This window comes from Candoia aspera, chromosome 1, assembly GCF_035149785.1.
Source record: "Candoia aspera isolate rCanAsp1 chromosome 1, rCanAsp1.hap2, whole genome shotgun sequence".
In the NCBI taxonomy this organism is placed as follows: Eukaryota; Metazoa; Chordata; class Lepidosauria; order Squamata; family Boidae; genus Candoia; species Candoia aspera.
This window is the reverse complement of record NC_086153.1, coordinates 39,344,205-39,368,416: the sequence shown is the minus strand read 5'-3', so window position 1 is coordinate 39,368,416 and position 24,212 is coordinate 39,344,205. Positions and strand designations below refer to the sequence as shown.

At 44.0% G+C, this 24,212-nt stretch overlaps 2 protein-coding genes across 8 annotated transcripts in view; one reads left to right on the top strand and one right to left on the bottom strand.

Annotated features, from left to right (window-relative positions):
- The window catches only part of LOC134496728 (cullin-9-like), a 505,703-nt gene that overhangs the window by 35,385 nt on the left and 446,106 nt on the right, over positions 1–24,212 (top strand). For 2 of the 4 annotated variants that reach the window (XM_063302446.1, XM_063302439.1), the window contains 7 exons: positions 1,672–1,829; positions 2,189–2,420; positions 2,575–2,746; positions 3,587–3,732; positions 5,107–5,215; positions 5,441–5,637; positions 5,721–7,470. In XM_063302446.1, coding sequence (XP_063158516.1) covers positions 1,672–1,829; positions 2,189–2,420; positions 2,575–2,746; positions 3,587–3,732; positions 5,107–5,215; positions 5,441–5,637; positions 5,721–6,005 — 1,299 coding nt within the window. In that variant the 3' untranslated portion in view covers positions 6,006–7,470. Of the gene's footprint in view, positions 1–1,671; positions 1,830–2,188; positions 2,421–2,574; positions 2,747–3,586; positions 3,733–5,106; positions 5,216–5,440; positions 5,638–5,720; positions 7,471–24,212 lie in introns of those variants that run through there. The other 2 variants (XM_063302454.1, XM_063302461.1) reach the window with 2 other exon arrangements.
- The window catches only part of LOC134496759 (phosphofurin acidic cluster sorting protein 2-like), a 155,211-nt gene continuing 139,758 nt past the window's right edge, over positions 8,760–24,212 (bottom strand). For 3 of the 4 annotated variants that reach the window (XM_063302473.1, XM_063302485.1, XM_063302493.1), the window contains 11 exons: positions 21,727–21,833; positions 21,202–21,356; positions 20,816–20,926; positions 20,593–20,695; positions 16,955–16,987; positions 16,265–16,307; positions 15,715–15,757; positions 13,201–13,342; positions 11,590–11,813; positions 11,268–11,381; positions 8,760–10,883 (listed from right to left, as the gene is read on the bottom strand). In XM_063302473.1, the coding sequence (XP_063158543.1) occupies positions 10,768–10,883; positions 11,268–11,381; positions 11,590–11,813; positions 13,201–13,342; positions 15,715–15,757; positions 16,265–16,307; positions 16,955–16,987; positions 20,593–20,695; positions 20,816–20,926; positions 21,202–21,356; positions 21,727–21,833 (1,191 nt within the window). In that variant the 3' untranslated portion in view covers positions 8,760–10,767. The remainder of the gene's footprint in view (positions 10,884–11,267; positions 11,382–11,589; positions 11,814–13,200; positions 13,343–15,714; positions 15,758–16,264; positions 16,308–16,954; positions 16,988–20,592; positions 20,696–20,815; positions 20,927–21,201; positions 21,357–21,726; positions 21,834–24,212) is intronic. The other variant, XM_063302479.1, reaches the window with a different exon arrangement.

The following is a 24,212-nucleotide window of genomic DNA, read 5'->3' as shown; positions in this document are numbered from 1 at the left end:
GTGGTCATTTGATGAGAAGTGGCCCATATTCTGTGAGACAAAATGATTTAATGAAACACAATTCTAGTATAGGATAAAACAAGAAAAATAATTTGAGAAATTTACAAGTTTTTTTTTTGAATGGCACTATGCTTGCATATAACTAGCATGCTTCTTTATAAGGCATATAAATTATTTGCTAAATACTGCAAGTCTTTCTGAACCACACATAAATAAGTAGTTGAGCTGCTAATTTAGGACAGCAAAGTGGTTTCAGCATGACTTTCTATTTTATAGTCTTCCCAATCTCATATTTGCTTAATTTTTCATATCTCATGCTCATTAAACTTTTATGAGTAGATAGCTTGAGATAACACCATTTTTCTCCCTAAGATATTCTTGATTCAATTTTAATTTGTTTGTTTGTTTATTTATATTTCAGATTTCATCACCACCCATCTCCCTCAAAAGAGGGACTCTGGGCGGTTTACAATAAAACTAAAATAAATACAGATTAAAATACAATAAAAACAGTAGCTCTTAAATATAAAATATAAAATCTTTATCAGTTTATATTTTCCAGAGATAATTTTATGTAAATAAAATGATACTCCCAATATCTGTTCATTGTCTTCGTTTTAATTTTTATTTAATTTTTATGCCGCCTTTATTATTTTTATAAATAACTCAAGGCGGCGAACATACCTAATGCTCCTTCCTCCTTGTGTTCCCCACAACAGCAACCCTGTGAGGTGAGGTGAGTTGGGCTGAGAGAGAGTGGCTGGCCCAAGGTCACCCAGCCGGCTTTCATGCCTAAGGCCGGACTAGAACTCACAGCCTCCTGGTTTCTAGCCCATTGCCTTAACCACTAGACCAAACTGGCTCTTTAACACCTTTCTGTGATTTTTCAGACTTCTGCCTATGTAAGAATCAAGCATTTTTGTACTTTGAAGATACCTCATTTTATAGTTCTTTCTTGCCCTGAGTTCCACTGATACAGGATCATCAGATATCAGAGTTATATCAAATGTAGGATGCGTTCTGTAAAATTAGCTGTCAGATTCTGCTTCTAAGAATTGTGTGACCAAGTGCTTTTTCTTGAAGTTTTTCTATATTTGTTTTGATTAGTACTTCCATCCAAATGAAATGGTGCAGGTGATGCTTGCTCTGTCATAATTAAATTGTAACTTTTAATGTGACACAAAGGAAACTGTATTAAATATAAGAATGGAATGCGTCTCATTGGCTATATTTCATTTTAATTAAATGTAAGTATAATGTACATGAAATCAAACTTAGGTTTTACTTTTTGGATTGCAATCCCTGGCATAGCATTCAAAATCCACATGTGCATCCCTGCCTTTGAACCTTCCAATGCAAAGGAAGTGACGGTGAGTCATCAATCTAGACCTCTGTTGCAAATTTCTACTGCCAGAGCTACTCATTAATTACTATTTTGGCAGTTTCAGCTTCTAGTGCTGTTTTATTTCATGGCCTTGGACCTTATAATGCTAGCTGAGTCCCTTAAATGGCAAAAGACATGCTGATGTTTCTTTTTGAAGTGATCCTGGAGCTATTTCTACTAGTTGAGAGGGTGACATTCCTTCCCCCAATCCCCCCTTTTCATGGAGGGTGCCATAGAGCATCTCCTTTTCCATGGGTTATCTGGCACCTCCTTTTCTATGACCTCAGGTGAGCGAGAAGTTTGCCCGATACATTGACCTGTCAATCCGAGACAGCTGGACAGATTCGGCTAATGTAGAGAACGTACAACACTTGCAACAGAACCTTGAGCCCATCAGTTTCCTGGCAGAATTGGAATTGGCCAACATCTTTGAACATTTCTATCGGTGAGGATTTTTGTAGACAGGAAGAAAGGAAAGGAAATAAGAATTTGCTGCATCTGCAAACAAAGGAGACAGATCTCAGGCTGCAATTCTTGGGCAACACTGGTGAAGCCCTTCAGTCTGGATGAAACCATCCTCAACAAAAAAAGTGCAGAACTGTACCAGGCTTTGTTCTGAGGGATAATGGGACCAGGGGACGGGGCGGTCTGGCTCTTGCGTATGAACTAAACAGGCCTATAGCTCTTGTGGGGGGTGTCAGTGGAGGTATGGGGATGAGTGTGGGCTGATGGGAGAGCTGTCTTTAATTTCACTCAGAGTGAAATTTCACTCTTTAATTTCACTCAGAGTTCCTTGTCTTTCAGATACTATCTAGGAGAACGTCTTCTGTCTCAGGGCAATACATGGCTGGAGTCCGCCGTGGTAGAGCGTATTGGGCTCTGCTTCCCCAGCCATTACCCTCAGCAGATGCTGAAGAACTTGAGTGAGCTGGAGCAGCAGCAGCAGGAGTTCCACCTTTTTCAGCTCCAGCAGCTTGACAAGCATTTGCTGGATGTTGATCAACATGGAAGAGACAAAGAAGAGGGAGAGGGAGAGGTGAGCAGAAAATGAATACTTCTGCTAGAGCTAGAATCTCTGAAGTCAAGGCATTTTTTCCCTCTCACACCTTTTTTTCCAATTGTTGCTGTCTAGAATATTCTGTTGTCCTCCAAAAACCATAAGCCTGATACTGGATCTGTTTTGCTCCCAGATGATGCAGGAGAAGCCATTCTCCCAGGAGGAAGAGGCGGAGGTGAAGGTATTGGCCTTGTCTCCCTTCTGTTGGACCATCCCTCCACTTTGCTACCTGGAAGAGCCTATCAGGTTTCTCCCATCCTGCCTCAGTCAGCACCTAAGCAAGTTTGCAGACTTCTACATTCAGAGTGAGTATGGAACTGTCCTGAGCCCACGTTTAGTCAGGTCCCTCCTGTTTCTCTCTGGCTTAGTTGATAGTGAGTAAACCAATATCACTTCACCCAGAGCTGATAGAGAAATGACCGTGAGCTGGGGCAGATTTTTAGAGATGCAATCTTAAAGATTTATCTTGTATGGAAATGCTAGCCAGTTGTATGATTTCAGGAGTACAGTAGCTAATTAAAAAGCAAATATCAGATTTGGTTCTGTCTGGATCCAACACCAGCATTATGATATCCAGTTACTGTGAAGGGCAGGGAATGGCCTAGCCCGAGTCCCCAGCATGGCAGTGTAGGGTCGTAGTGTGCCTGCCGGCACATTGCTTTGCACCTGCTGAATTCTCTGCCCTAATTTCATTTTTTAAAAATGTTCTTAATTAAAGAAAAGGGGAAGTTTGCACACCATGCAGACATTATTATTATTATTATTTAGGCCTTTATTTCAAATTATGTCTTTTTCATATTCTTAGAATATTAAATGGAGGATGGCTGCAGCTTAGTGCTTTTTTTTCCACATTGTGTTCATAACATGGGCTCAAAATTCCAAATGTGCCAATTGATTCAAAAGATTGGGGACCCCTGGCCTAGCCCTTTGATCGCTTGAAAGCTACACACGTGCATGAAATTGCCCAGCTACACGTGAAAGCTGAAAGCTACACATGTGCATGAAACTATTTGAGCGTAAGATTGAGATGAACTATGTCAAAGATTAGAATGGTTGGACTTCTATTCTTGATGAGCTATTTCAATATGCAGGCATTGGCAATCTTGCCAGTGTTTCTCTGTGACCGAGCTCTTCATCTCTTGCAGGTCAAAGCTGCTGTGGGTTGGAGCATACAAAGCCACCGCGCTTACAGTGGACTTGGTTGGGCCGTGCAGAGCTGGAGTACCAGGGCTGCATCCTGCAGGTGTCCACCCTGCAAATGTACATTCTTCTGTGCTTCAACAGTGCTGAGGTCCTGACCATTGTTTCCTCTAATTTCTGAAATGGCATGTGTGGAAAAAAAATTGTTTTAGGCAGCTTTTCCCAAACCAAGTACAAATTTGTGCACCACAATATGAGAATACAAATAAATTGCAAATACATGTAATAGCAACATGTTAAAATATTTACATATTTCTTAGTTGAAGTATAGAAACTAGAAAGTAGAATAATATGTCACATACAGATTGAAAGTTGGACCTTCAAGTTGGACCTTCAAGTAATTTTTGACTCCTGGCAACTGCCCCCTGCATTTTTCAGAAGCAGTTGCCCTTGCCTTCTTTTTCCTACGGCTCTGTCGCCCTAGAAATGCTTTAATCTAAGCATTACCACTGGTCCATTAGCCCTGGTGTGCTTGACACTCTTGAGTTTGTCTTGTCTTAACTGGAGATGCCAGAGAATGAATCTTTTTAGGCAAAATATGAACTAAAGTATCTCCCTGTTCCCCACTCCCCCACTCCCTTTCTTTGGCTTGTGGAAGGGAAAACATTCTTTGTTTTTTTAATCACCCTCTGAACATGGAAATGGATCTTTGCAAATCCCAAGAATTTTTTGTGCACTAGGATACAGTTATGAGAGCCAGTTTGGTGTAGTGGTTAAGGCACCAAGCCAGAAACTGGGTGACCTTGGGCCAGTCACTCTCTCTCAGCTGTAGGAAGAAGGCAACGACAAACTAAATGTTGCCAATAAAACTGCAGGGACTAGTCCAGGCAGTCACCAAGAGTTATACGCACACACAAAAGACACAGTTGTAAATTGACTCTGGATATACTTCAGTTTGAGGCAGTTCCTCTGTTATGGAGATAAATGTAGTTTCTCCTTTTTATGAGAGAAGGAAGTTCTTTCCCTGAATGGTGGGAAGTACCAGCAAAGCATTGAATCAGTGGCCTTTGTTCATCAACTTGTATTCAGCCAGGCGGTTTGCCTGATTCAGGCTGGAACTGGCTTCTGGCTTCTCTTATTTTACAGCAGCAGATATTTGCTCCCCAAATTAATTAAAAATGTTTAGATTTACAAAACCAGTTTCATTGAGAGTTTGTCTATTCCTGAAATGTTCTACCATCTTACAATCTCAGAATGATCTGCAGTTTGAAGTTTAAAAGTGTTACTCTGAACTGGGTGTTATTTTTGAAGGTGAGGCTGGACTGATTCTGTACGCTCTATGCTGGGAATCCTTCTGCCAGGATCTCTTCCTCTTGTCTGTAGTTTACTGCACTGATTAGAGTCTTGGAAGTGGGAATTTCATTGCACTTACAAACTTTCTCAGAGTGGGTCTAAAGACTAGATGTCATAGCATTCTCCTCTCTCCTTGCATACTCAACCTTATTTTTCCTTCTATTGGTTTCAGGAAGTTTCTGTGGAGACGCTATTAGAAGTCACAGGTCTCTCCCCTGTCTTCCTAGGTCACGCACTGAAACCTCTGACAAAGGAGAATGGGATCCTCACCCAGAGGCAGAGTGAGTAAGGAGGAATATTCTGTTGAGTGATGATTTTGTCCTTTTGGAAAATTACCATAGTAAGTTGGGTGGAATCTTGACTTTGGGCTGCTCCCATGGAGCACTTGGTTTACCAGCTTCAATTATGAAACGAGAGTTTTCTAGCTAGGTATGACAGAGGCGACTGAATTCAGGAAGGCCAACATGTCTTTGCTTCTCTAAGGCCCAGTCTTCTTTGACTGCTAGGTACTTTAGGACTGAATGAGGAGGCCCTAGGTCAGGTGTCTGGTCAGCGCCTGTGGCTCTTGCCCGAACCGATGCACCTGAATGTGGAAGAAAAAGCATGCCATGCTTTGGAGAAGAAAAGGGACTTCATCTGCTGCCTCCTCATCCAGATTCTGAAGGAGGAGAAAGAAATACATATCGACAGCCTGGTGTTTAAGGTATAGGTTATAGGGACTCAACCCTTTTGCTCAGCCCAGCTGGTAATCCAAGTAATTCCATTCATCCTTTTTGCCTCTCCCAGGTGATCAGTGCCTCCCACAAACAGAAATGTGGCTCGCCTTCAAACGTCTTGAGGAACGTCTGCAGCAGTGCTGATGTTCTGTCCTGTATCTTGTATTTGCTAAATCAGGGTTTTGTCCAACGCCAGGAAAACCTTCCACAACTTTTACAGTATGTATCTGTAGATACGCCAACCCCAGCTCTGCCAAAGAACCAGCCTCAGGTAGTATTTCAGACTGTACAGATCAAAAAGGTGCCCAGTATGCCTTGTATGGAGAAGAAACAGACATTTTCTACATTTAGATAAAATTGGCTCCTGGTGTGTGTGTGTGACAACCTAGGCAGGTAAGACTGAAGGCTGCTCTTGCTTTTAAAAGCACTAGTTTCCGGTTACTATGGCAGTGGGGAGCCTCTTGTATAGTTCTTGTTCTTCCTACTTGTTTTTTCTAAGTAGAACAGAATGCTCCAACATTAAAAGCTTGAAAGAGGAACTGACCAAGCTGTTGCACAGAGCAGTTTTCCAGTAATGTTTGTTTTTTTTCTTACTGAAAACAACTGGCTCTATTCTTCCACTGCCTGGCCGCAGTTGGGGGACATAACCTGAGTAGTAAGTCAGCACATTCTTTTCTATACAACTTGAGCAAGGTGGCTGGATTCTAAAACCAGACAGTTCAGAACATTCTCCCCCTCCCCCACCCCGCCACGTGCATCTGCCTATTTCCAGACTGTCATGTTGCCACAGAATGTAGTGAAATCCCCTTCATTATATGATGGATGGTTGGTGTCCATCCTCCTCTTTTAGAGTCTTTGATGCATGGCTCTGGCCTTAAGGGATAAACTTTTCCCATCTATTAGCAGTTCTTTTCTACTGCAAAACAAGGACTGTGTTATTTTGTAATCCACATTCATTTATTTAGCAAAAGACAGCCTTCAGTCTTTTGTAAAGAACAAGTCCTTAGCATTTCTGTTACCAGCTTGGTTTTCCCTTATGTTTATTTAGTCTCTTGTATCCCTGCCTAATAAGAGTTATTTGATAAAGATTGGATGAAAGGAAGCTGTAGATCAAAGTGAAAAATCAGGCACCTTTTCCATTTCTTTAACCTTGAAACTAAGAAATTTATTTCTATTCGGAGCTTACAAACCTATCTGTAGCATACAACTTCACATGATTTACCTACTTGCATTTTGCACGTTATGAGCAAGTAGTTGCTTATTTCACTATGAGGAAGAATCGGGTGGGGGCTTTTTACTTTTTCACACTACAGCAGCAGATTGCTTGAAATACAAAAATGAGAGATGGAGTATTTCTGATGCTGCCATTTCCATGGTTTATACTTTGATCTACTTGTTGCCTAGTGCAACTGCCTTCCACTTCAGTTTTTTTCTTACGGTATCTAAAATTTTGGAACTGTATCAATTGCCAAGTTCCAAATAAAGACAAAAAGAATATGGCTTTTTGAATCACAGGCAGAGTGCTGCATGATTTAGCATGAACAAGTGATTCTGGCTCTCTTCCACCTTTAACAAATTAAAAACAAATAGGAACTGCTTTACTTTCTATGTTCCAGGAGGCCTTTTGTACATGCCTCCATTTTCCGCAAGCAGGGAATGGAAAGAGAATCCTTTAGATGGTGGAAGTACAACTGCAAGAATTTAACGTTTGTGGAAAGCAACTTACAGCTGCTCAGGTGTGGCTAATTCTTGTGCAGCCAGCACAGAGCTTTTTCATATTAGATCTCTTCCTACTCAATTGTCTTTTTCCTTTGGAACTGGTTTTTAGCAATATGCAGTTTCATCACAGAATAGGATCAGGCATAAGAAGGGACTACAAGTAATGGAATTGGGGAATATGAAGTTTTAGTGCAAAATCCTCTCAGGATTTTTGATTTTTTAAAAAAAGTATGCTTTCCTTCAAAGCAGTTCCTACCTCCCCTGCTCACCGCCCCCAAATTGTATTCTTGCAAGGGGTGAGATTTAAATAGAGGTTTTATTACCTTACTGTATTTTTTTTTTTACAGGAGTAATGATAAAATTATATACTTCTAAGTATGTGTTTTGTGCAGGAATAGGCTATATTTTTCCTCATGGAGGGCTACAATCATTTGGCCCTAACTAGAACACTCAAAAGAAGATCGGACATGGAAGTTCTGCTACATCCTTGTTTTTCCCCCCCCCCCTCTCTCTCTCTCTCTGCCTCACTGCCAAGAAAGTCAGCCTGCTATTCCCAGCAGCTTGATGACAGTATGATTATGAAGAGGCTGAGGATACTATGCATCCTCATAGCCACAGATTGTCCACTCTTGATGCAATGATTACTTTTCACTATTATTGTGCAAAACTTAAATATATTATTTATTAAATTTATATGCTGCCTGACTCCCAGTGATGTTGGATGATTTTATAGATCTAAAACAGAGTATGTAATTCTGAGTCCACAGGGCCTCATGAAAAGCCTTTGCTTCTGCTTGTAAAGAGTCCATTCAAAAACTGCTGCTGAACTATAATTTTAAAGGTAGAGAATATTTGTTAAAACATGGGAAGTGGCCACATTAACTGTATATAACTTAAACACAGTTCTTATTCTGATCCTGCCAACATCTTGGCATGTCATTCCAACGTGTCAGTTCAAGACTAAATGCTGTGTGTGCCTTCAAAAAGATTATGTCATCCTGGTTCAAAAAGAAGCAGACAAGGAAATACAATGGGACTTCTGCCCGGAGCTGCTAGAGTAGCAGACCATATTCTTTTACTGTATTCCCAGTCGTTGAATAGGGATGTCTGCATAGGCACAGTAGGTGGATATAGACTTGTTTAACTGAAGCTGCTAGTTGAATTGTTCTATTTTCTTCAGGTTGACTCCCTTTCATGTCTGTTTCTTAAATTCTCCATACCTTTTAGAGTGTATTTCAAAAAAAAAAAAACCCCTTCAAGTATTCAAGCAAATCTAAGTCTAAAGACCTCTTAACTTGTGAAGTTCTTTGGCTGATGCCTTGAGCCTCTAAATCGCAAAGAAAAACAAACTGGAATTCCAAACAGAATAAAATCAAGTTGATGCTCTCAATCACAATGGTACCAGCATTAATTTATTAAAATTAATCCAGAAAGCAACCTTACATTAACAAAAATAGAATCTTGTAAAAAATGGGATTTACCCACCATCCCTGCTCTCCCAACCACGAGCAGCTGCATTCGCCAGGCAGGCGCAATACCACAGTTTAGGTCTCTTAAGTTCGGTAGGATACACTTTCAAGGCAGGGGACGTTGGTTTGGCAGTTCTAGTGACACAAGCTCCAGCAAGGTCGAGGTCCTGGCCTCTGGAGCCTGCATGATTTAGGGATAAGAGAATGGATGGGGACATTTGTGACTCTAGCTAGGGAAGGAAAGGAGGCACTAGTAGCTGCCTTCTGACACTTGCTGTATTTTCGCATACTCACTTGTTCAATCTCTCCTGATCAATCTAAGCAATTTTAAAGTCCTATGACTCTCCCACCCTGCGCATTGTTGCACCTGACATTGCCAGTGGCTCTCATACTTGCCAGCTTCATCAGTCTGCCAGTGCTATAGATCTATTACCACAACACAGCGAAGGTGGAACTTGTCGCAACTTGTGGATCTAGTAACTACCCTGAGACCTGTTCAGGCAAAGTGCTGATCTGGGGAAAGGGGGAAGGGAGCACTCATACTGGCTATAAATGGAGTGTACTGATTCGTAAGCTGGTTCCATCACACAAGAGCACCTTTTTTCTTCATCTGAATGGAGGTGGGAGGGGCCTAGCCTGCCCCACCACTTCCATGAGCTTTAAATATTAGTACTTGACCTTACCTATACAGCAGGGCATAGCAGCGTGGTACAGGCAAAGAAAACAAATATGCAACATTTACGCATAGCTAAAATACTTCTGTTGGGAAAATGGCCTAACCCCATCTCTCAGGATACATTTTCTTACTCTGGAGAAGAGCTTAAGCCTACCTGCCCCATTCCATCTTCCCCTCCCCAATACTGCTTAGCAAAGGTTGCTCCTCTATTTCCTTGGAAGGGTGTTCATTCAGAACCAGCCATTCTGTGATTCTTCCCTTTATTTTGCTGTGAAAGAGTACTCTTTCCTGCTGGTTCATGGCACAGCCTGGACCATTTTCTCCTTGCTGAAGTTCAGTTATATGCCGCCTCCTTCTGTTGTGCTCACAGCTGATGAATGGAAAAAACGATTCCTCTGTCTGCTTCCTTAAGAACAGTTGGAACAGGGTAGGAACAACACAAAATGGCTCATATGCCACCTCCTCTCAAGCAGCTTCTGGAGCAGATCCAGAAATCATGCTTGTCTCAGTTGTCATCCCCTTATTCTTGTTTTTGATACATCCCAATGGTGTGAGAAGTCAGACAATGCCAGGTCCACTCAAATAAGAGGAGAGACAGGGGAAAGCGGCTTCATGTTAAAAAAAACTACAAGATGCCAAGACCCAGGAGCCCTCGGTGAATTCTGAGAAAGATGACTGCCAAGTGGCACTTGTGGGCAGAGGTCAACTAGTCCAGAACACTTCTGGGCAAGCCTGGCTAAGCAATTTTAGGAGAGGGGTGTTAACACACATTTCTTTCCCCACTAGAGATTTACAAGGTAGCAGCAAGTTAAAGAGGACCTGCCTTCCCATTTCTTGCCCAAGCCAGCTAGACAAGGCATGGAAAGGAACTCTGTCCCACCTTCCACAAGCAACTTGGGAAGCAATTCAACCCTGCTCAGCCTCTTTCATTCCTGATGTCACATGAACAAAGAAGACAGGCCTGATATTCTAGTCTCAAGAATTTGTGTTGAAAAGTCATTTCTGTGTTTTTGTGTGCGCGTCTGTCTTCCTTCCCTTTCCTACAACCCAAGTTCACGTTAAACTAAAAAACTCATGGGTGAGACATAAAGCAAATCGGGATGCTCCCTGCACAGAACAAATGGAGCAAGTAGAGCCCTTGCCAGTGTTGGGCTCTGGGATGGGCAGTCAGTCTTCAGAAGCAAAGGAAGTGGATGCTCCCTCCTCTGCTCTATCTGGCAGAGCCCGGACTCTTCCATACTGCTTGTTTTGTATCACACACTCTTTGAGTAGCCAAAGATGCCGATCGGGAAATGCTTGACGTGTGTTGGCCACTGTGCAGCCAGCTGGAAAAACTTCACATCATTCCACTCCACACCATCAATACAAACTGCAAGAAAGATGATGGAACATAATTCATTCTGGGAGCAGTAGAGGCAGGAGAAAGTGTTTCAAATGTCTAGGTCAAGCTCTGGGGTATGTGCAAAATGAGAAAAGAGCCATATTATATAAGCAACAAACTGCATGGTGGTGCTGGTGAAGGAATTTAACCCTAGCTCTTTGGTGAAGTAATCTTCAAGAAGAAATCTTCCCAATTTGACATCCTTCAGATATATGGAGACTGAAGCTCACCTGGAGATCACCAGATTGGGGAGAGCCAGTGTAGAGCCTTGGCAGACCCATGTGGAGACCTGTGCTCTGGCCTGGTCAATTAGAAGGACCATTCTGCCATGATAGGTCCCAACTTGGAAACACTTTGAGTTGACCCACTTACCACGCAACATGGTGTTTTGATGCTTGGCTGTGCAGATCAGGCGGGTGATCCCTTCAATCACTTGGCTTTTGGGTTCCAAATCCTTCTCCTTAGGTTTCTTACTCAGGAACATTACTACCAAGAAAAAGAGCAAGACTCGAGCTAAATCCAAACTGCAGTTAAGCCATTAATGGGCAAAGTTGCTAATTCCAGAGACCATGTCAAACCACAAGCAGTTTTTGATTATTAATTGTATCAATGCATACCCACAGGGAACTCAGGGTGACTAAAGGCAAACAAGCTGAGGCAGCCTGAAAAAAAGGCTTCTAAGACGATTGGTTACCTTTTTTGTTTTTCTCCTTGGTGACCACAGTCATGGCCATCGTGTTGGGTGGGGTGAGCTCCCCTGGACTAGGGATGCGGCTGACCTGCAGGGAGCGGAAGTTGCTTTTCAGGGTGTTCTTGATGCCTATCTCCCGCTTTTCAGCCTCTTTTCTCTTCTCTGGCCCCTGAGCTGTCCAGTAGTCTACCTGCAGACCCATCACCTCCACACCAGGGCTCAAATTGCTGAAAGAAGAGAAAAAACAAAGTTATAACAAAAACCATCTGAATTAAGTTATGCACTCGGCAGGAGTAGATGGCATTGTACCATGCCAGCCTGTAAGAGAAGAAGAGATCACATACTGCCATTAAAAGGTTTATCTGAATTTTGAAGAGTTCTATTCTGATCTCTCATATGCTAAATGTTAATGTTTGCTTTTGGTTTTTACAGGACAGAGTTTTTCCTCTTAGCAAAAATGAAAATGTGTAACTCACTTGTACTCTGAAATGGTACAGCCAGCCTACATCACGGGATTCTGCTCTACACGTACCTGTACAAATAGGATGACTTCCCCTCTTTTATTTTTCATATAGCTGCTTTACAGCCCAGGGTCACTGCAGCCAGTCTTTGATATTATTTCCTTCCTCTTAGGGCCTCCAGCCATGCAATAGTTGTCTTTTCTCAATAGACACTCTTTTCCCATGGAACCACATTCCTGTGCCAATATTGCTGTGGTTCCCAAACAAAGACTTCTGTACCTTCTGGCAGAAGGCTCTGTGCCAGCTGCACAGAGATACCATCCAGAGCAGCCTTTCCCAACCTTCTGACCCTGGAGGAACCCTTGAAATACTTTTCAGGCCTTGGGGAACCTCTGCACATTCAGGTTCAAATATAGGCCATAAGTTACAAAATTATTATTTCCTGTGTAGACCTGTAGATATGCACTAACAGTGTTCTTAAACAAAAAATAAAGAATGAAACGTATCTCTTTAATGTGAAGTTGCCCAAATTTGAAATAATTTTTCCAAAAAATTGTGATCTCCCAGGGAACCCCTAGTGACTTCTTGTGGAACCTTGGTTGAGAAACCCTGGTCCAGAGGGACCAGCTGCAGTCCTTTACCGCTGGCATGTCTACAGTGTGAGAATAAGCTCACTGGATAAGCACCTACTTTTGCTCTCTGCCTTCTGTCATGATGCCTTCAAATCATTCAATCTTCTTGGGAGAACTGAACTAGCCCAGGAGTGCAAAATGTGCAGCTCATATCCACCAACACTCCTTTTGCAATTTCCTGGGCTTCCTTAGAGTGGGTGGGGTTGAATCTGCTCCTCTCAACTTTTTTTTTTGGTTTGGGGGGGCTGCAGAAGAGGGTAAGTGGTGGAATTGGTGCTTTAAGACTTGTAGAGGCTAACAGTATTCATCTCACTTCTTCCTGCCCCCACCAAAATCGGATCCTGGTCCTTCCCATTTTGGGAGCATCAACCCGGTCATATTACACAAGTCCCAGTGCAGCCTGCTAGCCAAAGAAATTGCACTAACCTAAAAATGCTAAACTAAAGGACTCTGCCCAGTTATTAGTATTACAGAGCAAAATGCCCATAATGTAAATGCTGATAAAATTGAAAGGTGCTTACCCAGCTCCTGAGAGCCCACTGCTGACAGAGGGAGAGGGCGGAGGGGTTCCTGCGGCTTCCTTGGTATAAGGAATCCCTCCACCAGATGGAGATGATGAGCTCAGCAGGGAGGTGGAGCAGATGGTAGCATCATCAGAATCAACTAGGGAAAATTGGGAGAAAGTTCCTGATTATAATATGTCTCCTGTCTACCCAGAGCACTTGGGGAAAAGCGTGGCTGTCTGGAATGAAGCAATGAGGGGCAAAGGAGATTTCTGCCTACTATCAGAGCTTAACTGTTTCATATGCCTTGCCCTACCCAACCTCATAAGGTAGCTGCTGCTGGAAGGAACAAGGAGAAGAGAGAGGCACTAGCTAGGTTTGCACACAAGCTAAGTCATAATGTGGTTGTGTGATTTTCGGTTAATCCAGTGTCCATGTTGGCTAGGGAACTCTGGGAGCTGAAGTCCACACATCTTAAAGTTGCCAAGATTGAGAAACACTGGCTTAGTCTATTGTGTGAACCCAGCCACTGTGTTTTGAAAACAGTTTTACGACAGCATGTGGCATGTTCCCAGCCAATTTGGCAAAAGAAACCATGGCATGGTGTTGGTGTCTTATTTGCTTTTCCTCACACCTGGAACCAAAGCAGCTTTGCATCTAAAGTCTCCTGATGTTCTGCTGCCTAGTTAGCTTGAAGGGGAGTTCCAAGTTGAGCATCTCCTGTGGTTTCAGGGCATGAGGTTCCAATGAATCTCTTCCTGGTTGAAAAAAATGAAGCACTTCCAATTTCTATGCTTCATTTTTCTGTCTTTTTCTGTTTGGTGTATCCAGATAGGAACTATTGAATATGCTATTATTATTAGACATGATTAATGTGCATGATTTATTTTATGCTAAAACTTGGTATTTTTCAAATGAACTGCAATTGAATTCATGTAATCGGATACATTTGATACAGCGATATTTGTATTTGAACAATTGTTTTCAGCACAATCTCTTGGTAAAATATGTGGTGAACAAATAAATTGGCTGTGCCTCTGCCCCAGAGCCACAATAACTACCAAGTGTTATTATTTGATTCCCATTCCTTTAACAGAAGGAAGTGTGCCTTGCAGGGAGAGGCATTCAATTTTTCTAGGTGACAATACACGCTTGGCTTTTCAAGTTTTCCCAAAGACAAATGAGAGTGCCAAAACAGCACTTATTCTCCAACAGCATAATACCTCTTCTCTTCATCTACATTTCAGACAGGTCATAGGACAACCTCTTTTAAGATAGTAACAACAAGAACCACTGTATCTCTCTTCCTCTCAAAGGACCTCAGGTGTACAAAAGAATAAAACAATATTCAGTAAAAACAATCTGATAAAACAATTAACAGTAAAACCATCACCTGTAGGACAATAAAAGCAATAAAAGTACAATAATTAAAACATGAAGCTGTTTCTGCATGCCATAAATGGGGAAAGTGGGTGAAGCTTCTCTTTTTGGAGAGCATTCAGAACTATCTGCCCCCTGAGAAAGAGGGCAACTGCTCCAGGGTGGGGGCAGTGTCTTTAGGCCTCCTTGAATAGTGTCTTTTCATCACTGGTGGCCATGATTAAGCATGGTAAACAATGACTGGGCTCACATACTGCACTCTCCGTTTAATGGGAGAGCACTTTTCACAAGCTAGCACAGTCCTGTACTGGAGACTGAGAGGAAGCAGGGCCAGATGTTTGGACTTCAACTCCCCAAATTCTCAGCAAAGAACTTTCTTGAAATGTATGGACTTAAAATTCCCTGTCAGCTAGAAAATTCTTTGCTGAGAATTTGGGGAGTTGAAGGTATGCTAGTTTCTTTCACCTTAGCAGCCCTGTTCATGTGTTTGCGTGAATGCCAAAAATAAGGTAGAGGAACACTGGCCCATTTCCTACATTTTTCTGTTCCATCCACCTTGTCTCTCCTCAATCTTGTATGATGGGTTTAGTAGTCTGAAGAAGAGAGATAATCACATTTGCCTGAACATGACTATAGCTTTCAGCAGATCCAAGAATCAAATGAAGCAACAGATGCAGCCATAACAACTCCTCTCCAGTCTTCCCAGCTAAATGGTAGTTGAGGAGTGGAATAGACAGGATGTGAGGACAGGGAGGTGGGGTCCTAACTCTCCCCAATTTAAAACCCTAATGGCTTCAGGAAAAGGTTGAAAAGGACAAGTGGGTTCAAAGAGAGGCTCCCCAAATTTCAATACAACCAAATGTGAGAACTGCCATGACTCTTCTGAAGTTTGATCATTCATTGATTCATTTTGCATCACCTGTTTTTGTTGCTGTTCTCATGACCCTAGGCCTCAATGATATGCAAACCCAAGAGAGGTTATAGTTGTTGGAATGAGGCAGGTTGCTATACTGTGACTTCAGTTCTCTGCCCCAGAATTATCCCAAATGTGGCCTGGTTGAATCCTTGCAGGACACAAAGCAGGTGTGAAAACAGAGCTGGGCTGCTGCCTCAAGGGCCCAACTCTTACCACCATCTGTGCCCACCTCTCACCTGAAGTGCTGAAGGACTGCTCCACAAGTCCCACCTTCACCACCTGTGTGAAAGGAAAAAATTGATCAAAACCAAGGAATTCCAACAGCCAATATTCTGCTACCCTGACAGATAGTCCTGGGGGGTGGGAGGCGGGCAGGTCTGCAAGATGAGGTTCAAAAAGTCACAAAGGCTGCCTGTTTTTTGTATGTCGCAGACAGAGATTTGATCACACCATCTAACTGCCATCTTGACTTTTTGGACCACACTGCAGACACCCCAGATAGGCCCACCCACAGCTTCACAGAGAAGAGCTGCCTTGCAAAAGACCCCTTCATATAGTACCTGGCTTCCTGCAAGGCAAACACATTCAATTTCCCTTGCAGACATCTCAAGGAAACAAAGAACATGTTAGCATTCCTCTAGCACAGTGTTCCTCAACCTTGGGAACTTTAAGATGTGTGGACTTCAACTAGCTGGGGAATTCTGGGAGTTGAAGTCAACACAAAGTTCCCAAGGTTGAGAAACACTGCTCTAGCAGTTATGGCTGATGCACTCCAACAGCACTTACCCCAACAAACGGCACAAATTTCTGGCAGGAATCCTCATCTGGGCTGTAAAAATGGAACAGAGGCAATTACAAATGGCAAGCCCCCTACAGAGTCCTCTACCTGCAAAGGCCACCTGTGAAGTGGAGCTCACCGCCCAAGCTGTGCCTCTCATCGTCCTTGGCTGGTCACATTCCCAACCACTGTGGAACTGCTCTGCCCACTCCCCTTGCAGTGCCGCTGGACACAAGCAGAAAGGGCGGCTGTGGGAGGAGTGGGCTGGCTCCAAGATTTGGCCAGGCAACCCCAGCAAAAGCCGGATGTAATAAACAAGCAGCTGTCACGGAGGCAAGCAAGGGTGTCTCTTTCTCGGGAAGGTGGAAGGAAGCGGGATGGTCCCCTCGCTCTCACATAGCGTAGCAAACTTCCCCACGCGCAACCCCAATGCTGAGCACAGGATCACAGTGCGCAGGAAAGGTGGGAGGGAGGGCAAAGGGGCAGATGCGGAGGAGACTCAAGAGGAAGGGGGAGAGGCCAGCTTCCCCCCTGCGACTTCCATGGGGGGGGGGGTTCTCACATGCAACCGGGGCAGCCAGCAGCCTGGCCGCAGGCAAGGCAGGCAGGGGAGGCACTCATTCTGTTCCTAGACAAAGAGATGAGACGGACGGACATGGAGAAGAAAGGCAACACTGCAGCAAGCCACAGTCCAATACCTGATATAAAAATCAAAATAGAGGCTTCTTTTCCTTGAATGCCAAAAACCAAGAAGAGGGAGAGGCGTAAGCACTACTGGAATACAAGCAGTTAGACACTGGCGCTGGGAGAAAACACACAGCACCCGTCTCCCCTGGCAAGGCTGGGCCAACCAGTGCTATGTCGTACTCAATGTGGGGGGGAGCGGGGGAGAGAAGAAAGGCCCAGGGTGACCCATCACGGCCCTGGCATTAGTGATTAGAAAGCACAGCGTTTCTTCCCAAGGACATCTTTCCAAGGTGTGCCTGGCTAGCGTTTGGCAGAAGACAGCTCCCAAATTCATGAGGATGAACAGGAGCATCTTGGATGCATCCAATGATTTCCCACACGGCATACTTACTGTACTTTGCAGCATTTACGTTGCAGCTGCTGACAAAATTTCTCCGGGTATTTTAGAAAAGAGAGCTGTCCAACAACACATTGGTACCAGCACTGGCTCCACATTTGGTGGGGCCTTGGACATGACAGCCTTGATGGATCACCTCTCCTGGGACCCTGCCCATTTCCAGAGAGCAACCCAGGGGCCAAAGGCTGATTCTCTCTGAACAGGTTGTTTTAATCACACTCATAAGGCAGGGGGAAACCAAAAGCTGGCAGAATTCAGACAAGACAAGAGAGAGGGAGAGAGAGAGAGGGTTGCTGGGGTCGGGGTGAGGGTACCAAACTAGAAGAAGAGGTCCACCCCTTCAAAGATTAAAGAACATACTTTACATAAATGTTCTACCTAGCAAACCCACTGCCACCAGTGAATTCAACAGAACCGTTTAGAAAAAAAACGTGTTTACTGCCTAACAGAGGCCCTTTTTTGTCATCAGCAGAGGGTCCCCTGCCTGGCATGGGCCACAGCCAAAGACAGACATGCCAATGTCTGCTACGGTCCCTCCCCATTCCTTTTGTCCTATTGTAACGTCGATGCTCTCACAGATCTAGTCATCTTCATTTGGTATGAATGCTCACGTCCTCTCCATTCAAATACCAGACACGGAAAGACTGCGAATCCTTGCCATTGCTATTAAGTTCTTTTTAATTATTTTTTCCCCACAACAACAGGGTATCTGAAGAGTCCTGGAACTCCACACATTGCAAACACTCCACTGAAGGAGATGCTCTGCTCAACTGGGATGTTGGTCGGGTTCTGACCCCACACTTAACTGAATGTGCACCCAACGCCACACCTCATGCTTCCCCATGGCTCTGCATTGCAAGGTGAGATCTGTTAACAGAGGACATGCGCTCTCTGAGGAAAGGTTGTCCAGGAACCACCAGAAGAAATGCGATTGTGTGAAGGCCAGCAGCCAGCCAAATGGTATACTAAGGCCACAGACAAGTTCTGTCTGCCTCCTGTGCTCTTTGGAAGAGGGGCAAGACTCTATCCTGGTTTTCGGGAAGTTTAGGGGGAAAAAAGATGCTAGAGACAATTTACTCAAAACTCTGTACACTCTGCTTAGTATTAGAGAATGTCAACATTTCATCATTTTAACTCTTAGCTTTAATACTGGTGTACTTTAATAATAGAGAATTTTTAAAAATATGTGTGGCCCTTGCCCTCCTATTCAGAGTTTGGTCTCCCTGCCTTCAATTACCTGAGTGGTGATTTCCTGGAATCACATAGCACCATCTTGTTTTTTTTTTCATCTTTGACAGTCAAAGCCACGGGGGACATACAGTGATACGGTATCACCAGAGGGGAATTTTTAATAGCTTTTTAAAAAGAAGTACAATAGGTTCATTCAAGTCTACCAGAGGCTTAAAGCACCTCTTTTGTTGTTTTTCATAATTAAAAATTATGCTACATGAACTCATTGCTAAATTTTGATGACATATTCTGGGGATCTCCAAGAGCCCCCAAAAGGAGGTTCAGGAGCCATCTTTAGCCCGCAGGCTGTCCATCTTCACGGTAACTGCAGACCCCGCAATGCAAAGCTCATCTCCAGACTCATTTTTAATGCTGGCATCTCTAGATCTATTTTCACAACAACAAGCAATGAAGTCATTCTGGGGAATGCATGTGCGTGTTATGTTGCAGCCTGTGGGTGGCAAGCTAGCTGAAGACACATCACCTACTGTACATGCCGTCCAGGTTCTGGGCAGAAGCCACCACTGCAAATGCCAACAAAGCAATACCATGAGGCAAGTCCTGTACATGGCAATGGGGGCAGGAAGCCACCTCGTCACAGTTCTTGTATTCACAACTGCCATGTGTCCGGATTATTAGGTAAGTAAGTTCTTTATGACCCACAGCCCTGCCCACCCTTCTCCCCATCCTCTCTCAGTGCCTTGGAAAGTTTTCATTTCGTGGCACATGCCATTCTAGCAGTGGGGCTTTAGCACAGAATTGCTCATCAGAGCAAATCAGCAGAGGTTAATTTAGAGCAGGTATCCTCAGCATCTGGGGACTGGTGGGACATTTGAGGGAAAACTGCTACAGGAGAGACTGTCAGATAGAAAACACCAATTGACCAGAAAGCAAACTGGTAAGGTCACCCCCTGCTACCCTCCCTAGCCTTCCAGGATACTCACGAGCAACTTATCTTTGTCTTTTTGCTGGGCAGATCTAAAATAAAGGCCTGCGTTGCTAGTCTGTGAAAACATTTATGGGACCTACGTGGAAGCTGAATGCATCCTTGAAAATAAAGATGATTTTGAAGGCTGGTGCTTTGCTTTGCCGCATGCAAGTTCCTTTTTAATTGTGTTTAAAATTAAATGTCAGTGAAGGAAACTTTACAGAAATGAAAATGTCACCATGCCTCCAACTCAATAACTAGTCTGCGGGGGGGGGGGCACAGCTTTCCTCAGTGCAGGAATGTCCCAGCAAAACGCAGAGTCCTTTCCCGACCTCCCCAGAAGCTTCCCCATTGAGTGCAGCAAGCCAGCCATACATACTGTGTGCCAGTCCCCCTTGGCTGCAGGGAAAAGCAGAGAACAGTGGGGCCTGAACTGTGGGGGGAGGAAGCACAGAAACAGCACTTGCAATTCCCAAAACTACTACTCAGACCAGCCTTTATTCTGGGGCAAGAGGTTCTTCTCCACCCACAGAGGCAAAAACTGCCCATCAGTTTTGCTTTCCCCCTGCTGCCCTGTCCTTCAGGAGCTGAATGCAAAACCTGATTATGTTCCCTGGAAACACATGGAGAAGAGGTCATTTAAAGTAGGGGGAGCAGCAACTGCCTGGTGTTCCCAGAAGGATGACTTGGTATTTTGGGGCAAGGAGTCAGGCCATAATGGGTGGGCCAATGATGTAAAGTAGATAGAACTGTGTCACACATATAGGCAAGTACAGTTTTTTCTGGTTTGGAAGCATCATAGAGATTGTTTTGTTTTTAATGACATAAGGCCTATTTTAAAGCATTACACTATGTATTGTCTGTGTCCTATTTCAAAATGGCAGAAAACGAACCACAGTTTTCCTCCCCTTATCAGGCCTCACTGCCCAGCCCAGCATAGCACTCTCCTATACCCCAAGGTATTTGGGGATGCAGCCATGCACCATAAGAGGTGGGCTCCATATTATGTGGGTTCAAATAAGTAATTCTGTTACTTAATGAAGCCCATTAGAGAGAGAAAGGAAGGAGAGATGGAAGACTGCAAGCCCTCCTACCTCTTCTGCTTGTAGGTCAACATGGCCTCTGATATGGGCAGCTGGTGAGATACATTGGCACCTGTGATGAACTGAGCAACCCGGCCAGGGATGTCTACAGTATCTGGAAAAAGATGGACAGAGCGGGTTGGAGACCACATAGAACACCAGTGAGGCCCAACAGCTCCTTAGACCAGATATCCCATTACTGGTCTGTATTGCTCCAGCCAATTCTAGCTCTTACCTGAACTAGGGGCTTCAACTCTGCTAAAGAGCTCTCTCCAGGCTGCATCCAGGAACAGGGTGCTGTATCTATTATCTACAGAACCAAGGTATTTGGCCAGGGGGTGAGAGCCTGGGAATGATACAGAGCATTTAAACAAAGGGAAGAAAAGGTGGAGGACATAGACAAAATAATTTCCTTATCCTCTCCTTACAAAGTTGAGCCAAAGGTCTGAGCAAACATGCATGAATAGCAAATTGCCTCACCTCCATATTTCTCTAGCCCATGTTTTCTTTTCCTGGGTGGGATGGCTGCTCTTGCACACTAACCAAAAAGGAAGGCAGGCTACCCTGGTTTAGAATATGCCATGGCTTTTCAGAACTGGCACCAGTGGGCAAGACTCTTACCCAAGGGCACCACAAGAAAACGGAGGTAGTTGAGCCAATCAGGAGTCTTGCTGGCTAGCTGCTCCACAAAAAAGCGCAGGACGATGCTCAGATAGCTCTGATCCCCTGCCACAGCCACTTTCACTGGGGGAGGCATGTGGGAATTACAGTTACAGCTGTGGAGGAAGAGAAATTCTGAGAAGTTTGAAGGGTGCAAATCCAGTAGAGCAACACCAAACCCACATTACCCACTGCAAGCACTCCATCTAGTTTACTCCCCATTGGAAGGCCCTAGCCTTCCTAACTAGCCAACAACCACCTGGGTTGGAGGTAATGGGAAGCTGTGTTTCACTACCTGGGAGAGCAATGTGTTTCACTACCTGGGTTGTGGAAAGCTGGGCTGAACGAAAAGGAATTCCATCTCTGAAGGTGCAACCAGGGTGGCTGCATGCCCTGCATAACCAAGCACCAAAGTTCTCGGGCACATGGTTAGCCTGAGAAACCACTCAGAACCTGGTTCGTTATGGCCCGCCTGATTATACTCACTATCTCTGAATGCGAGAAACAATTGTATTGAAGGCAGCCTGAACATCTGCCATGGAGCAGGTGGAGACCATGGGTTGCTTGTGTTCTTGGAGCTGATCACACAGGTACTGCCAATATAAAACAAGAAACACAGAGAAAAGCAGCTGAAACAGATATGCAGCATCTCTGGTCTCAAAGTTCTCCCCCTGTTCTTGGCTCTGTGGTTTGAATGGGAGGAGATCTATTTCTGAGCTAACAGGCTACAAGGAGGGCTTACTCGGGATTTATCTTCAAACCTGGTGTGATGCTTTTCAGGGCAAAATTGTCACAAGACAAGGCATATCAAAACCGTAACACCCAGTATGACAAACATTAGTAAAGCCAGAATATAAAAGCATTACAAAATCAACATTTTTAATTGTCTTTTAATTCATATTGATTTAGATTTTGAATGACCACCTTGCTGCTGCCTAGTTGGCATGGCATTCTCTTTTTGCATTTGATTTGAGATCATTATATATGTTTTTATTCAAATTATATGTTTAGCGTGTTTTATTGTAAACTACCCAACGATTAAACAATATAAAGCGCCACATGTATTTTTTAAAAAAAGTCTTCTCAGACCATTTAAAATTCAAAAGAGTAAAGCCAACAAGTGGTTATCCAAAGAGAAAGTATCTCCCAAGAGATTAACATCTTGATACAGTGGGAGATTCAGTAGCTTCAGTGATCTCAAGAATGACACTGGAGGGAGAATAAGGTCTTAACAGATGAGGTTGGAAGGGGTGGATAAAGGTAATGGTCAACAGAATAGAGGGCAGGCGTGAGGAAAGGCAACCAACCTACAAGAAGGAAGCTCAAAATCAAACTCAGAAGACAGCCATATCAAACCACTTCTTTGTAGCTGCCAAGAAGATGGTGTGGATGTGGCTAAAATGTTTGTATGAGCTGGAATGCTGGGTGAAAAGACTCCCAGTCTGGAAGACACTCTTCTAGTTGCTGGAAAAGAGCACTGAACTTTTGCAAGGAGATCTGGAGGTGATGACATGGCCAGACCAAGCCCAGCCACGAGAAGATGTGTTCACTGCCCAAATTTAAAGTTATCAATAAAAAAAGAACTCTAATAGAGGCAAATGGTGTAACAGAAGATGAAGGGCTATACAGAAACCCTTTACTAATGGGACTAAAGAAGGGAAAAAAAATCTCTATAAAAGAGGCAATTGGGTGGCTCCTCAGACAGCCACTCATGTCCTGGTCACCTTGTGGCTTGACTATTGCAATGTGCTGTAGATGGGGCTGCCCCTGAAGACCACCCAAAAGTTCCACTGGTCCAGATGAGGGCCACAGGCAGTGATGGGCATGCCTCAGTATGCTTGTGTGATACCTCTGCTCCACAAACTGCACTGGTTGCCAGTTTGCTTCTGGGTGTGATTCAAGGTGCTGGTCATTATCTATAAGCTTGGGGTCCAGCTAGGGACTGCCTGTCTCCCCTAGTATTTGATTGGCTTCTTTGATCCAGCAGGGTTGGCACACTCCAGATGCCTTCGAGCAAAAAATGCAATTGGGACCCAGAAGCGCGCTTCTCTGTAGCAGTGCCTGCCCTCTGGAATGAGGCTCTCCCCAAGATCTGAATGGCTCCCACCATCTTCTGTTACAACACTGCTGGTGTTTCAAAGGGCCTTTGGCTAAAATGGGTGTAGCGCCCTCCGTGCTGTTGTGCAATTTGGGGGGGGTTGTGGGGGAGGCACAAAAAATTATTTAGGACTACATGCAGCACATGGGTTGCCCTCCTGGGGCAGTTTTAATTACCAGCATTTTAAAAGTGGGACCAGAAATGAATAATGCTGCTGGAGGATGACGAATGTGGAGATTCTGCCAGTGCTTCAAGTGACTTGGATTTGGGGGCCTGGCATTGGCAAGGTGTTTACTCTTGGGAACTGGAACTCCCCTGAGCATCTTCTACCGACAAGACTGCACAGTTCTCCAGTGCCAAAAACCAGCCCAGAGAAGGCAGATAGAACAATCTTTACCACTAAAAATGAGGGTCATTCAGAGAGGCCAATAGTAGTAAATTTCAGAGAGTTAAAAGCAGATCTTCACCCAGCACCTGGTTTACCTGTGGAATTCTTTACCACAACATGTAATGGTAGGCACAAAGCTGGAGAGCTTGAAGGACTGTGAATAATTTATGTGGGATAAGGCTACCAATGGCTCCTGATCAGGGATGGTGACATGCCACCTCCCAAATCAGGGAGCTCTTATGTCACTGGATGGCAGGCTGTTACTCTCATGTCCTGCTTGGAGGGTTCCCAGAAAGATCAAAAGCCCAGGGTAGAAAACAAGGAGGCAGGCCAGAGAGTCTTTTGCTCCAGTTAAGTGGACATCTTTTAGGTTTAGAGGGAGGGAGATACAAATGAAACAATAAACAAACTATGAAGAATTTACGTGAATGTTCATCATGCTTAGACTATTACATTGCCTTACATTTATGCCCATTTCATATCATG